Source organism: Bufo gargarizans, chromosome 2 (genome assembly GCF_014858855.1).
Source record: "Bufo gargarizans isolate SCDJY-AF-19 chromosome 2, ASM1485885v1, whole genome shotgun sequence".
Taxonomy (NCBI): Eukaryota; Metazoa; Chordata; class Amphibia; order Anura; family Bufonidae; genus Bufo; species Bufo gargarizans.
The window spans coordinates 71,876,591-71,893,552 of NC_058081.1; the positions used below are offsets into that span (position 1 = coordinate 71,876,591).

Here is a 16,962-nt window from a genome sequence, read left to right on the forward strand (position 1 = left end):
GTTTTGATCATAGGCTACTTTCACATATGCGTTTGGCACGGATCCGTCTTGAATCTGCTCTCTGTTGCCGAGAGTGACAGCCACCGTGGTCTCCTGGCTGGATGCTACAGCTGTCACTCACAGCGGAGGGGAGGGGCTGTGAGCAGCTCAGTGCGGACAGCACTTTACAGTGAAGCTCCGCCTCCAGTGCACTTAAGGAGCTGAATCTGGCACAGTAAAAGTGCTAATTCTCAAAACTGCTGACAGATTCCAGATGACAGCCCCACTGTGAGTTACCGTGCAGTCAATAGCAGTGCAGTGAAGTGAAGTGAAGCACCAATTAGTTTGTATTGAACACCGATGCGGTGTGCAGGGCTACACTGTTCTAGTAGCTCAGCCGCTGCAAAGTATGTCCGGACCCTCAGTCTACTAGACAATGCACTTTTGAGACAAACATATCAGCAGCAACCGCCGCCTATTCTTTCTTACAATGTATCAGTCCGGGCTGATTATCTCACAGATCATTATCTAGACTGGATACAATTGCATCCACTGAGGGCAGGACTAGCCAGGAACTACATTATCTGAATGTACACAAAAAAAGATGTATTCACTGACAGCAAACAAGTATCCTGCAACTGCCGAGAAACTAAAACAAAGTATATTAGAAAGATGTACAATATTTCATTCATACACTGTAAAACTCTTTTAAAGGGGTTCTCCGGGACTAACACTGATGACTAGCCTGAGGCTGGATTCACACATCTGTGTGTCCCGGGATACGACCTCTGGTTTAGACTCAAAATCACAGCATCAGAGTTATGGAAACAGTGTCATTTGCTGTGCTGTATGCGGAGCTCCCAAACACTGCAGTGGGGATTCAGAACGAGCATCTAAGGGGTGATGCACATGAGAGTGCGGTCCGCACGGGCACCATCCGAGTGCACGCTGTTTGCAGATGCAGACTCATTAACTTGAATAGGTCCGTGATCTGCAAGAGAAAGTGCGGAGGTACGGACCAAAATCCAACGGAAACTCTTTGTAGTGCTTCCGATCCGTATCTTGAAGATTTCGCACCCATTCAAGTCAATGGGTTCGCATTCGTGATACGGAGTGCACACGGCCGGTGCCCGTATATTGCAGAACCGCTGTTTTGTGGTCCGCAATACGGGCGCGCACACACACGCTCATGTGCAAGAGCCCTTAGTCAGGGATCAGCAACCATCGGCACTCCAGCTGCTGTGAAACTACAACTCCCAGCATGCACATTTACTTGGCTGTTCTTGTAACTCCCATAGAAGTAAAAGGAGGATTCTGGGAGTTGCAGTTTCAGATCAGCTGGAGTGTTGGAGGTTGCCGATCCCTTATCTCAGTAGAAATAAAATATAAAGGGGTTAATTTATTAAGACTATCATTTTAGATGCCCGCCTTAAAGGGGTTCTGCACTTTGTTTTAACTGATGATCTATCCTCTGGATAGATCATCAGCATCTGATCGTCCGGGGTCCGACACCCGGGACCCCTGCTGATCAGCTGTTTGAGAAGGCAGCAGTGCCGCGGCCTTCTCACTGTTTACCGCCGGCTGAGTGATGTCACGACTAGTATCAACTAGCGTGGGCGCGGCTAAACAACATTCAAGTGAATGGAGCTCAGTCGCACCCAGGCCAGTTGATACTAGTCGTGATGTCACTGGGCCAGCGGTAAACAGTGAGAAGGCCGCGCCGCTGCCTTCTCAAACAGCTGATCAGCGGGGGTCTCCGGTGTTGGACCCCCGCCGATCAGATGCTGATGATCTATCCAGAGGATAGATCATCAGTTAAAACAAAGTGCAGAATCCCTTTACTAAGGCTTTGTGGTGGTCCGCCAAAGTTATGTAGAGGCGCCGGCCTCTACATAACTTTGGCAGATCCAACTCTGCTTCTAGATCTATGCCAGATTTAGACCATTCTCTACGCCTAAGGCTACTTTCACACTGGCGTTTCAGGGATCTCGCAAACGGTTCAGCCCCAATGCATTCCGAATGGAAAAGGATCCATTTAAATTGCATAAGTTTGGCTCCGTTCCGCCTCCATTCCACTCTGGAGGCGGACACCAAAACGCTGCTTCCAGCGTTTCGGTGTTCGCCTGGCGATGCAGAGCCAAATGGATCCGTCCTGACTTATAATGTAAGTCAATGGGGACAGATCAGTTTTCACTGACACAATATGGTGCAGTTGAAAACGGATCCGTCCCCCATTGACTTTCAATGTAAGTCAGGACGGATCCATTTAGACTTTTTTTTTTAAAAGAATAATGCAAACGGATACAAGCGTTTGCATTATAGGTGCGGATCCGTCTGTGCAGATACCAGACGGATCCGCACCTAACGCAGGTGTGAAAGTAGCCTAAAACAGGTGTAGAAAATGATGAATGAGACCGTCCGCCGTCTTCCCCGCCAACTTCCTTAGACCCGGAGTGAGTGGGGAAAAGTCACACATTGCGGTGCAAATAACCTTTGTGCCGCAATCTGTGCCAGAAATACGCCTAATATAGACATTTTTTGGCAAGTAAATGACCCCCAAAGTGTAGATATCATAACCAACTGGAAAATGGATCCCGTTAACAGGGGCTCGCTAAGGGTCACTCTTCCTGTCTTTGTGTTTTAGTCATTGACACCGCCTTAAACTCGTGCCAAAAACTAAGCCGGGAAGAAGAGGGAGATCGGGCACAACTTCATGGAGAAAATCCCTTTCTGTTTGGTGCACATAACCTCAGGAAACCCCTCCCAGCTTATAATATCAAACCAAAAGTTATTCGGCCATGACGCGTCGGCTACAGCTGCTGCCATAAAACCAGCAATTACCACTCTAATAAGCACGTTTAGTGTGTGCTGAGGGTTTCCTCTCTGTCCTAGTTACTGTTCATGGTCGGACACCCAACGTGTCCAAATGACCTCAATGTGGACAGGAGGCCTGGTGCCCAGTGAATATACATGATGTGGACATCTGAAGCAGTAAGGCTGGGTTCACACCTGAGCATTTTACAGCGCGTTCTTACGCGCTGTAAAACGATCAACAAGCAAAAACCAATGCTTCCCTATCAGAATGGTTCTCACCCGAGCATACGACGCCCCAAGAAGTACAGGAGCTTCTTTGGGGCGCATTGTCGCACGTTCCCGCACATAGACCTAGCGGGAATGCGCGACAATGGGCGTTTGCTTGTTTCACTCACTCGTATGTAAACGCCCGATAAGCACGCTTGTAAACAGCGCCCATCGGGTACGCTTATGTGTGAACCCGGCCTCAGCCATACGTGTCCAGCTCACATGCATCCTTCATCTACTTGATATATGTTCTATATAGAGGTCAATGACTTCCTATGGTTGTCCACCAGACGCCAGAATAGAGTATCGCACAGAGGGGAGGGACGACCCTCAGTGCACACAATTATGCAGCTGCCTTAGCGATGTGAACAGGGATCTGGTTTAAAGGGAGTCCATCACCTACTTTACTCAAATCACACTGTAGGTCACATACGGTAGCTTTTATTGCCTTGTCTGCTGCTCTGATGGTCCAAAAAACAAACTTTGAAGCCATTTGCAAATGAGCCCGTAAGCGCCCGGGGCGTTCTCTATGTGCTACTCTGCAATAACTCCCACCCTGTCTGGCTGTAAGCCAGCCTAGTATGCTCCTGACTTAGGGCTCATTCACATGTACGTATTTTCTTTCCATGCCCGTTCAGTTTTTTCTTTGCGGACCGTATACAGAACCATTCCTTTCAATGGATCCGCAAAAACCGAAAAAAAAAAAAAAACAACGGAAGGAACTCCTTTTCCATATATCCGTTCCGCAAAAAAATAGAACATGTCCTGTTACTGTCCGCATCACGGACAAGGATAGGACTGTTCTATTAGGGGCCAGCTGTTCCGTAAAATACGGAATACACACAGAAGTCATCCGTATTTTTTGCAGACCGCAAAATACATAGTCGTGTGCATGAGGCCTTACTGTCCTCAGTGCCTGAATTCCCATGCTGGCGCATGCGCAGTCCCTTAATCATTACTGCCGCCTACGGTTGGTACTGTATGCACAGTGTGTGCAGTCGCTGGATTTTAGGCGCAGGGGACAGTGACCTCATGAGGGTAATAGGCTGGCCTACAGCCAGACAGAGGAAGAGTTATCGCACAGTAACGCCTAGGGACCGGGCACTTGCAGCAATAGAAAACACCCCTGGGCGCTTGCAAGCTCATTTGCATATGGCTTCAAAGACAAAGCAACATAAGGTACCATTTGTGGAGTGTGATTTGAGCAGGTTTACATAAGTAAAATAGATGAAAACCTGTTTTCATCAGAGAAGTCGATGAACCGCAATGGTCCCATGGAGACATGCAAACACAAGAAAATTACAGGCAACGCCTCAGATCTCTGCAGAGGCTGCACGTTGCTTCCTTACAAATGGTGACCGGTGAGATCCACCCTTGACGTGAAGTAACCTTGAAGGCCCATACATATTCCAGGTGTATATGAGATGCATTCCATACTTCCATTCAGATACCAGGTGGTGACCTCCTATCAGCGCAGAAATACATTCTCCTCCTCCTGCGTCTTACTTCCGCTCCCTCTTCGTGATCATTTCTGCTCTCTCTCGTATTCCAATCAGAATAAGATAGGTGGCCGGCTCCCTCCTTACCTTGTGGACACTCTTGGGGTTCTCCAGCCAGGCGTAGTACATTTCCTCCACATAATTAGAACTAGTCCCACTAAGAAAAGGCTCTGCGGCCCCAGGTGTACTAAGGCACCTGAGTGGCTGAAACGTCCTTGGGGCCGAGGGCCGACTGTGTTTGAGCGATCGAACAGTCTGAGAGGCCGTCAAAGGCCTTAGTTTAGCAGCACAAGTCCTTAAGCTATACATGGTTGTGTCCTTGTGGGAGACGATGACCCGAATCTGCAAGAAGAGGAGACACAAGTTAGTGGAGACAGTCACTGCACAGACCCCCCATCAAGGACCCTAATGACTTTACCCATAAAAGTTATCCTGGGCACAGCTACATGGGTGCGGTTATCGAGCCGTAGTGCTTGTCACAGCACTTTATACAGGAGCTGGGAACAGGGAGAGAACAATGGTCGCTGCAGCACAAAGCAGGACGTACTAGATGGTTGGCAAAAATGTGCTAAAAGTATGACACTGACCATCCAGCATCGGCCGAAACCGCAAAATGTCTGCACCTTGATCAACACGGGTAAAAACAGGACAGAACCAAACAAGAGCCATCAGTGCTGACACACCACACACAGGTAGGTGCAAAAGTAAGGTTACACCTCATGTGGGGCTAGGGCGGGGACATTTTTGCTAAAAAATAAAAATAAAAATCTATATTATTTTTAATCTAAGGATTTTCTTGATTATTTAAAAAATATATATTCTGGCCACAACTTATGTTTTTTGGTCGATGTAGCCACACGACTTGTCTTTTTGCAGGACGAATTGTAGTTTTTAGTGACATCATTTTAGGCTACTTTCACACTTGCGGCAGGACGGATCCGACATGCTGTTCATCATGTCGGATCCGTCCTGCGGCTATTTCGCCGTGCCGCTGCTCCGTCCCCATTGACTATAATGGGGACGGGGGCGGAGCTCCGGCGCAGCAAGGTGAAAGGCCGCCGGACTAAAATTACTGCATGTCAGACTTTTTAGTCCAGCGGCTTTCTCTGTGCACCGCCGGAGCTCCACCCCGTCCCCATTATAGTCAATGGGGACGGAGCAGCGGTCTGGCGAAATAGCCGCAGGACGGATCCAACATGGTGAACAGCATGTCAGATCCGTCCTGCCGCAAGTGTGAAAGTAGCCTAACTTTTTGCTTTTTTTTTGTGTGAAAAAACAGGATCTTCTGACAGTTTGAACATTGACCCTGCAGAACAAGAAAAAGTTTTCATTGGCACCATTTTGCGGTACATGGAAATTCTTAACATTTATTTATTTTTTTGGGGGGGGAGAATAGGAAAAAAAAACTATTTGATTATTTTTTGCGCTTTTTTTTACGTTATGTTATCTTTATTATATGTGTTGTAGCAAACTAAGTAATAATGCAATTTTAGCATTTTTTACTAAATAAAACCATTTTTATAAACTATTGGCATTCAATAATTTTTGCGCTCTCGCTAAGGAACTGCATTATAGCCAATCACAGCACTAGGGACAGGCAGGCTATTAGGCTGTGTCCACGGCAAAGTGTAATAGACATACAGTTATGGCAGGCCGGGGGCCCCTTGTTAGGCCTCCAGCTGCCACAGAAACACATTGATAACCTGCAATTGTGTTTGCGGGGGGAGGGGCTTTGCCTTATACCTCTGTGTAACTGCCTAGATACCGAGGTCACTACTGTCCGTGGCATCTAGCGAGTTAAATGGTTGGGGGTGACAGGGAACGAGTTAAGTGGTCGGCTTTGAAGATACCAGTTGTAGATCTGGAGCACTGATTCAGCACAACCTGTGTGGGGGTGTCTTCAGTCCTTGTCGTCTGAGCCAGGTTTAGGCTACTTTCACACTAGCGTTCGTCGGTCCGCTCGTGAGCTCCGTTTGAAGGAGCTCACGAGCGGACCCGAACGCCTCCGTCCAGCCCTGATGCAGTCTGAATGAATGCGGATCCGCTCAGACTGCATCAGTCTGGCGGCGTTCAGCCTCCGCTCGCCTCCGCACGGACAGGCGGACAGCTGAACGCTGCTTGCAGCGTTCGGGTGTCCGCCTGGCCGTGCGGATCCGTTCAGACTTACAATGTAAGTCAATGGGAACGGATCCGCTTGAAGATGTCACCATATGGCTCAATCTTCAAGCGGATCCGTCCCCCATTGACTTTACATTGAAAGTCTGAACGGATCCGCGCAGGCAACGGATTCAGCAACAGGACATACATCTCCAACCAAACAACCACAAGTGGAAATGAGAAGTGAGCAAGGATATTGTGAGCAGGTCACACGACTGTGTCCGCTGTGAAACCTCCACACACAGCAATGTCAGAACTGACCTTATGTAACTGAGGAACATGATCCCCGTCCAATGCAACGTCACCGTGAGGCAGCCGTGAAGGCAAAGTACCCGGCATGAAATCTGGGCGCAGTCATGAGAACCGGCTGATACCAAGCTGAGCAAGCAGCAAGTCCACAGAGATCACTGCTTCCCTAGATAATAAACTGAGCCGCTCTGTATAATCTGAATACCAAGATGTCAGCATTTCTACAAGAGCAGACCCACAAAGGCATGCATCGGGGTAGCTGAAAGAAATGCACCGGATTGGATCCATGTTGGACAACCATCTAATGGTTCTGGGAGATAAACGGGCATGTTGGATTTCAACATGCCTGATCCTTCTGTTCTCAGGGAGCTAAGTCTGGCAGCGGCTTTCTCCCCTCTCCCATTGGTATGCCGGATCTGGGTAATGCTAGTTTCAGACGAGCTGTGTGTAAGCATGATTTCCCATTCTGACCTCTGCTCCTCTGACAGCACCGCACAGCATTACACTGATTTATAATGCTGTGTGTCCCTGCCAGACCTGTACCGACTGAATTAGGGTACTTTCCCACTTGCGTTTTTCTTTTCCGGCACCGAGTTCCGTCCTATGGGCTTAATACTGGAAAAAAAACGGTTCAGTTTTATCCCCATGCATTCTGAATGGAGAGCATTCCGTTCAGGATGCATCAGGATGTCTTCAGTTCAGTCTTTTTGACTGATCAGGACAGAGATAATACCGCAGCATGCTACTGTTTTATCTCTGGCCAAAAAAACTGAACAATTTCCTGAATGCCGGATCTGCCTTTTTGTCCCCATAGAAATGTATTAATACCAGAATGTGCAGACTGAAAAAAAAAAAAAGGTGAAAAAAAAAAATGCCAGATCCGTTTTTCCGGATGACACCGGAAAGACGGATCCGGTATTGCAATGCATTTTCAGACTGATCAGAATCCTTACAAATGCCATCAGTTAGCATAAGTTTTGCCGGATCTGCTTGCCGGATAACCCTGCCGCAAGTGTGAAAGTAGCCTTACACTTGAGGGCATTGTCAAAACAATTCAGTAGATTCGAGGTCCGGCAGGGACACACAGAATTATTATAAACCACTAGAATGCTGTAAGATCCTGTCAGTGGATCAGAGGTCAGAACGGAAAACCATGCTCGAACTCGCATTGAACTCACTTGTCCGCAACTAGCCTAAAGCTCTAGAAAAAAGCAGAAATATAATCATCTATGGAAAGGATGCAAATTGTATGGAAAGGACGGCAAGACGTGACTCTAGGCCAGTTTTACACATCCATAACCCTCCACAGTTTTACTCAAAACAGAACGAAGCAGAAGTGGGGGCATCTGGGTGTTGCGGATGTAATATGGGCCCTAAAGGCCCCTTTAAATGGAACACTTATTGCCTGCCGATCACTGGATGAACACACAAACACTCGTTCATCGAGGGTGAAAGCACTGCTCATACGTCACCCAAAGTCATAAATTCTGGCCAGCAGGCTATGTGGTGGTCCCAGAAGCAATGATTCTCTATGGGGGTCAGCTATCACACAACCCGATACAGTGGAGGAGATAGCTGCAAGTATATGCAGCTCTTACCTCCTCTGATGAGCTGGCAATTATCGGGAACAAATGGATTACTCTGGGTAATTGCCCTCTGTGTCGGCCCATGTAAATGGCCTTTAAAATGTGGCCTTGCAAAACTGCTCTTGAAGAAAGCGTGCACTGAGATAAGGCGTGTGAATCCAGGCTGCCAGGCGTCTTCTACTGAGCAGATCCAGTCTGGAAACGTAAGAATGTCATTGATGTGACGATTGTTAGTGAAAGGTGGAGTGGGCAGTAATTTCGTGCAAGAGCACCTGTGAGATCTATCTATGGATATGTGAGGCCCTCACCCTCACATCCATTAACGCGAGGCTATTAAAAAAGCTGACAACGTTTCCAGCATTAGGAGATATCTGACAGCGCATCACAGTCCCCTGTATTAATACAATCGTTCAGCCTGAGGAATGGGTATGTTACTGTGGAGATAAGTGGCTCCTAGTCACTCCTGGTGCTGCTCATCTTCGGCAAACACAAAGTCTAACTTGTCTGATCCCATCTCAGTAGACATCAGGCTGATCCCATATTGTCGGCGGACCCCTTGTCTATGGCAAGAGTGTGAACACACTGCCTAAAGGGAATTCCTAGCAATTTTGACAGCTACCATCACACATCGCTTGTCCCGTATAACTGCACCCTCAGCTGTTTTCAATGGGTACAGAGGATTTCCTGAGGTAAGGACAAATCAGCCATATTGAAAAATCAACATTCTTAACCTACCAGTCTGTCCGAGATCAACCTCTGGACAGGAAACCTAAACTGCACTCATACCGAAATGCCACCCTTCCCCCACGGAATTCAGTGTATAACCCCTACTCTGTTTCCTCACGCCTGTGGTCTGGGCGATAACCCGGCGCACGCAGTCCCTCCACCGGGACGATAACCCGGCGCACACAGTCCCTCCACCGGGACGATAACCCGGCGCATGCAGTCCCTCCACCGGGACGATAACCCGGCGCACGCAGTCCCTCCCCCGGGACGATAACCCGGCGCACGCACGTCATCCCTTGTGACATCCATTGCAGTGCACATACTGCTTGTTTCCATCTTCCCAGATCAAGACATATCTACAGGGTGGTGTACCCGCTTTATTCGGATCAGCTGCCACTTTGGTCTTGCTCTTTGGAAATCTCTCACAAATGTTTGGTGCTGCAGTCACTACCCCTGATGGCAGCTCCTAGGGGACTACACTGCACTTTCAGAATGTGTCACCAGATGCCAGTCAAGATGAGCAACATACCCAGCTCTGCTTCATACATGACATTCTATAGGAAGGTGACATCCGTCCTTATTGACGGGATGCGAGTCTGGAAGTTGAACCAGTCTACAACCTGTTCGCTGCTCGTGCAGGGAACATAGTCCCGACCTTCAGGGAAGGACGCACACAGGACTGAAGGACATAAACCAGGCCGGAATTACAACTGCTGTACAAGCGAGCTACACCTCCTCAGTAGACTGCATTCACACAACTGCAGATCCGCAAAAATAACCGTGACGTTCGGTGTAGCTCTGTCACAGTAGGTCGGCACCAGAACTACACATCGACATTGTAGTAAAGAGAGATCTCTGCTACAGTGCTGATCCCATTGAAGTCAATGCTTCTGGCCATGGAGCTACACTGCCAGGCAGATTGGCAGGGGTGCAGGGTGTCAGACCATCATTTACTAAAGATTGCACAAATCCTTTCAAAGGGTTTTTATAAAAAAATAAATAAATCCTTTCAAAGGGTTATCCCACAAAACAGTTTTCAAAGCTCTTTAAGGTTTTTTTCACACTTGCGTTGCTTGATTCCGGCAGGCAGTTCAATTGCCTGAACCGCCTGCCTGATCAGGCAAACTGTATGCAAACGCATGCCATTTTTTCTGACTGATCAGAAAAATGCATTGCAATAACGGATCAGTTTTTCCGGTGTCATCAGGCAAAACGGATCCGGTATTTTTCTTCTTCTCATTTTTAAAGGTCTGCGTATGCGCAGACCGGAAGGCCGGATCCGGCATTTTGAATGCCGGATCCGGCACTAATACAATTCATATGGAAAAAAATGCCGGATCTGGCATTCAGGCATGTCTTCAGTTTTTTTCGCCAGAGATAAAACCGTAGCATGCTGCGTTTTTATCTTTGGCCTGATCAGTCAAAATGACTGAACTGAAGATTTCTCTCCATTCAGAATGCATGGGGATAAAACTGATCAGTTCTTTTCCGGTATAGAGTCCCTAGGACGGAATTCTATGCCAGAAAAGAAAAACGCTAGTGTGAAAGTAGCCTAAAAGGGATTACACCTGCTCAACACTGCAATTACTGTGACAGGCAGGTAAACAAAGCAGAGAAGCCAGCACTTGTACCAGCACTGCCTTCTCTTCAAACAGCTGATCGGCGGGGGTGCCAGGAGTCGGACCCCGGCGATCTGTTATCGATGGACCCATCCTAAGGGCTTCTTTCCCATTCTGTGGGAGGGCAGTAGCTCCCATGAGACAATCAAGAATTAACCCATTCCTCCCATGCACAGAAGAAGAGTCCATCACATATGGCCCCAGAGATACAGTACATATGGATGTAATCCCACCAGAATAGCCTTCTCCACTGTCTAGAGAGAGAGATAGCTATATATTTCTATGAATTTAGAAGTATGGCTTTAAGATAGATGTCTGGGCCGCTTCACTACGAGATCAGTACACCTGGGGAGAAAGGGAGCAGGGCGGCTAGCGAGCATGTTAGTCCACCATTGAATACAGGAGAAGGTGCAACTGAAGAATAAAACTGTAAGGGGCGCTACAGGGGAAAACGTAATGTACATAAAAAAATCGTAGTCATTTTGACTGCATGTATTTTATATTAATTTGTCCAACTTACTGCAAAGTAAGACTTTTCGTGGGATAACCCCTTTAAAATGAACTGTGCGACATTTGTAAAAAAAATTGCTTTTGTGACTCACGTAATTGTGGTGAGGGAAGAAAATGGAATCTGTAGACACGCACGAACGGCTCGTGTAATTAACCAGCTGGGAGGCTATAGGCGTCAGTCATAAAGAGTGAACACTCCCTGCGCAAGGTCAAGAAGCGCTACTTCCAACGCACAGAAATCATACCTATATATGGTTCACTACTGTATTTATGAGGTTGTTTGGGCTTTTACTATCGCTCGTGCCGTCTCCCTCTTCTCTTCTGATGTCTATGGCCTGCACACGCCGTCTCCCGATACAGCTGATCATTGGGGGTGTCGGACCCCCTCTGATCTGATATTGATGATCTATCCTGAGGTAAAAGCCCCTTTAATGTGTGGAGACAGCTTTGACCAAAGTCACTAGGTCTGCAGCTGTTCTACCCCAGTGATCCCATGACAAGACGGAAGGCCCTTTCACGTGGATGTTCCCGATAATTGCCTGATCATCAGCGGGGACGCGGGGGGGGGGGGGGGGGGGGCATTTACATGCAGTAATGACCTCTGTTGTATGCAGATGTCCCCATAGACAATCAGTGTTCCTGGGCAGAAGATCTCTGTTTAGACAGCTTGTCTGCCCATTCTTTGGGTGACTGCCGTCATCTTTTACATAAGTCAATTATCGGGAATAAGTGTTTATACCCAACACTCATCACTGATATCTACCAGATCACCAGTATACGTAAAAGGACCTTTAGGGCATTTTTCATAGGCTGACAGAGTAGGCAATAAACAGGAATAAGGAAGTTTGCATGATCACTGATTCATAGGGATGGATGATCGCTGATAGGAGCATTTATACCCATACAGACTCATGTGGTCATTTACCAAACTGGTGTAAAGTAGAACTGGCTCAGTTACCCCTAGCAACCAGTCAGATTTTGCCTTTCATTTTTGACAGCTCCTTTAGAAAATGAAAGGTGGAATCTGATTGGTTGCTATGGACAACTAAGTCAGTGCTACTTTACACCAGTTTGATAAATGACGCCATCATTGTTTACACAGGATTTTTGATCCTGCATAAAAGATGTGATCGCCTGACAAACATTAATAATGGAGAAGAGCAGTCGGATGACCAGCGAAACGTCTTCAAGATAAAAATACACAAGAAGTCCGGGTGCTCTGACTATGGGTCCATTCACACGTCAGTATTTTTCTTTTCCAGATTTCCATTCCGTTTTCTGCGGATAAGTGTTTTTTCCGCAAAAAACTTCTGTTTTTACTAGTTGTACATCCGCATCCATTCAGTTTTTCAGCAAAAAAACGGAAGGGAGCAATATATGTTGCTAGGGTACAAAAAATTTATTTTTTCTCTATTTTCTGGAAACGGATCTGGAATTGCGGAAGACATATTGATGCATTCCACATGACATCCGTATTTTTGCGGACACATTGACTACAATGGGACCACGGACCACATTCTGCGGACAATAGTAGGACGAGCTTTTTTTTGTGGATCCGCATAACGGAACGGACACTGACAGCACACTGAGTGCTGTCCGCATTTTTTGCGGGGCCACTGAAAGGAATGGGTCCATATTCCGTTACACAAATTTGTGGCGTGTGAACAGACCCTTATTACTACTGATATACCATGACCTGGATGAATGAGAACCTTCACAGACATACTGCCACACCAACGTGCTTTTGCTCTTTTCTTGGGTGATCGGTGGTGCCCTTACATGGGACAGTTATCGGGATCGAGTGTTTGTAGGAACGTTCATTCCCAGTAATCGCCCCAATTCTCAGCCATGAGTCTACCGACGCAAACTCACAGCATCTTAGATCTGTAGGACACTGCGAGCTCAGGTCAGTAGGGCCACAGATTTCCCAGGCACTCTTCATAAATAGAACAAAGCCTCCAGGTATCACATACTTCTGCTCCCATGCATCTATTTACACACGTGACAGTCCCCAATTCTACAGGAAGTAACCTAATGACAGAAATCCCATCCAAAGTGTGAAGAAAAACCCGCCATTGTAAGCAGACATTCCAGTAACTCCCAATACAAACCAGTCTAGGCCAGCTTTACCCCAACCCTACAGGGAACACCCTACCACCTTCCTCAATGGCAGGACTGTAAAGAAACCGAGCTGTAGCCCAGATGCATTAGGAATACCGCTACATCACAATGGTACCTTTATCTAGTGCACTGCTGCCAAACTACAACCCTGACACCCTCTCAGCTACTACAAGGGTGACTGGCACGGGGATGGCTCCGCCGACCCGGCTCAGTGACGCAAGACTGGTTGGGGAAATGAGAATGGATCCCATCAAATGTTTAGTAATTACCTCAGCTGGGATCTTGCTTTAAAGGAGGGCTTGTCAGTAGGACCAACCCCATTAAACCAGATACTGCCTGGTAGGGTTGATCCTGCTGGTTAGAATTATACCCATCCTGTGAAAATCAGTTGCAATGTTCCAGAGAAAATAAAAAACTGCTTATTCTGGGGCTTCAGTTCAGAGGGGCATGGTTAACACTGGAACGTGAGTAGCTAGGCCCCACCCCTCCAGATCACTTTAATCAGCAGGTTCACAACCCCCATATAGTGTGCACCCAGTTTAATAGGATTGATCCTGCTGACAGGTAAACCGCCATGTGTGGGGGGCAAACGTTGTTGATTTTCGTCCGCAGAAATGCGCGTGGAAAGTCTCCAGGGTTTTATAGTAGCTGCAAATCGGATGAGACCAGAAATCTGGGAAAGAAATCCATGGTGCGAATAGCAACGCAGAGGGCGAAATCTCCAGAGGAAGTCCTAAAATCTACCACAAGTAGCCTTACCCTCTGCTCCAGAACGAGAGAAAAAAAACGGAATCACCAGAAGCGGAATATGACAGATTTCGCCTCTGCCTGACAGATCCCATTGACTATCGGGAGCGCATTGGGTTTCCATCATGGATACCAGCATTTTGCTCCTGGAATCCTGGTCGCAGATGTGAACCCATCCTTGGGGTAAGTGCACAAGCGGCAACAAAACTGACGAAAATGAATTCTCCCTTAGAGTATGTTCACACAGCGTTCCTCACAACTGTGTAGCTGGGGCACCCATACCCTACCACACTTAATTCTGGGTGCACGCCCCCTTCTGCCGGTACAAGGGAAGTCAGTCTGTCCTAACATCCAACTTCCTGAGGAAGGGCTCGGTGACGTCCACCACCAAGATGGGCATCACATGAAGGAGATACAGGAACAGTCCAGCGTCTTCTAATGCTCTATGGACGCTTTGGTCTAGCTGAACCAGTGCTCTAGATTCAGGAGGTCCTGCTCTTACAGGTATCACAACTTTACAGAGTTTTGGGGACAATGTACTCCTTTATACTGTCCTCCAGAGTTCACCTTCTTACTACTTTTATACTATTTGTGTCACATAGGACACTGTAGCACATTGCCAGCTGAATGGTTGCCTGCCAGTCATGCGAATTGGAACCTAGGTGCTACCCTCATGTACAGTACGGTTCAATACTTTCTTCTGAAACAGGAAAGGATCAAGCATTTTCAGCTGGTGGCCGGGCTCCGAGGAGGGCGAGGCCAGGTGACAAGTAGTAAAATGCTGCATCGTCAAGGACGGTGGGCTTGTTTTTGAAGGGTTTTGTATGGTCTTGTGTGTTGGTCTTTTGGTCACAGGTTCTGAGGACTTTTTGCCAATGAGTATGGATTCTCCGAGGAGCCCATGTATTCTTCGGGTAGGTTCACATATTTTTGGGGTATGGATTTGGTGCTGAAGCCCGTTCCCATAGCTGGTCGCTCTTCAGTTCATGTGGCGCTAGATCTTTCGCGTGCGGTTCTCTCGACCACGCCATAAATCTAATGTACAGGTCCGTTCTTGACGGACACCTTGGAGAGCTGCAGTCTGCTGAGCTCCATTCAACTAAACCAACCCGCAAGCAGGACCACAGCCTTCAACGTGAAAACCGTGGCGGATTGTGATGTGGTCAAAACCCGTGGTGTGAACCTACCCTTAGGCATAACTCCCGGCACCATATTATAGTCGGCTCCACTAACGGGAGTCATGTGGTTCCCATTATCAGAAACCCTTGTCTCACCCCGACACAGGTGCCCCATCCCCTGACCACAGTGCTATGTACAGTATATACTACCTAATGCTCTACGTGACACATGATCCCTGCACCTAATAAAAAGCAATACTGGATCCATACAGAATTATGTTAGGCACTACAACACCCAGCATGCACTCACTGATCTCTTCCATGTAAAAGAATGGAGCATGCTAGGAGTTGTAGTGTCACAGCAGCTGGGGGTCGCTGATCCCTGCACTAGGTCTTACCAATACAGACCACCAACTTCTTGTACTATCTGTGACTGTACAGATGGATTGGTATGACGTCACAGTCCACCAGAGGACACCCAGTAGCCCAGCACATTCCTACATATCAGGCATGAAAGGCATCTAGAAGGGGTGAAGCCACCATGTGGGGCCGGAAGTTCCAGTGTGCCTTGCAGGCAGTCACCTCCAGACGCCCGAGCACTTCTGCTGCTTCTACACGGAGGGCAAAGTGACTCCTAAAGTAACGACCCCTAAAGCATGCTTGCACGGGCCCACCTAACTTGACCTCGCTGCAGCCTTGCACATACAACCTTCACTCTCCTGCAGTACAAGCCCCTCCCCACAAGCCTTTCCATCGACCAATAGCTGAGGCTGTAACAACATCCTAGCCATAACGGCTCTTTTCATTGGTCCTCCACCTGAATAACACCGGCGGGGAGTTATATCCAGCTGTCGCCCGAATCCCCGCCACTGACGTCATCTTCTATCCCACTCCCTGCCTTCAACAGTATCGTCCTATGCATCCCTCCGTAGCGGGCCCCGCTCACCTTGGCTTGCAGAACGCAGCCACTACCGTCCGCTCCGTCCGGCTCCCGCCCGACGAATGGCAGGGAGAGCTGGAGGGCGCGGCCACAGAATAGAACAACACGCCCTGCCGAATATTACGTACATGTCCACGCCCATGCAGGGTGACGCACTTCTACACGCCTCGTTACTCCGATTTTTTTTTCTCTTTAATTCAAGAGAAAAATAGCTTTATTAACAATGACAGACCAAACAAGCCACTTACATAAGCAGGCTGGTGAGGTTATTATTAGCCTGTCAGCTGTTGCTCCGGGGACTGGGCTGTAAAGTTTTGTTCCCTGCCATTCTTGTCCTTGAGAATGTTCTTGTTGTCTCAGGTCTGACCGGCCGCTCAATACATGGATTTTCTACTTGTAAAAGTAAAAGAAATCATGTGAGATACGTAATAAGCGCCACAACCTGCTGTATTTATTAACTCCTTGAGACCTGGAGGATTTTTCATTTTTGCTTTTCTATTTTTTACACCCTGCCTTCCCTGAGCCGTAGCTTTTTTATTTTTCAGTTCCCATAGCCGTCTGAGGGCTCGTACTTTCTAAATGGAACCATTCACTGTTGTAAGCATTGTAGTGAGACGCTGAAAATAAAAT

At 47.7% G+C, this 16,962-nt stretch overlaps 1 protein-coding gene across 2 annotated transcripts in view; it reads right to left on the reverse strand.

The window, feature by feature from the left end:
- OGDH (oxoglutarate dehydrogenase) overlaps positions 1 to 16,442 on the reverse strand; it is a 61,056-nt gene extending 44,614 nt beyond the window's left edge. The window contains exons 1-2 of one of the 2 annotated variants that reach the window (XM_044279181.1): positions 16,339 to 16,442; positions 4,647 to 4,901 (exon numbers count right to left, since the gene is read on the reverse strand). In XM_044279181.1, the coding sequence (XP_044135116.1) occupies positions 4,647 to 4,868 (222 nt within the window). In that variant the 5' untranslated portion in view covers positions 4,869 to 4,901; positions 16,339 to 16,442. Of the gene's footprint in view, positions 1 to 4,646; positions 4,902 to 16,338 lie in introns of those variants that run through there. The other variant, XM_044279182.1, reaches the window with a different exon arrangement.
- Positions 16,443 to 16,962: the final 520 nt, after the last annotated feature.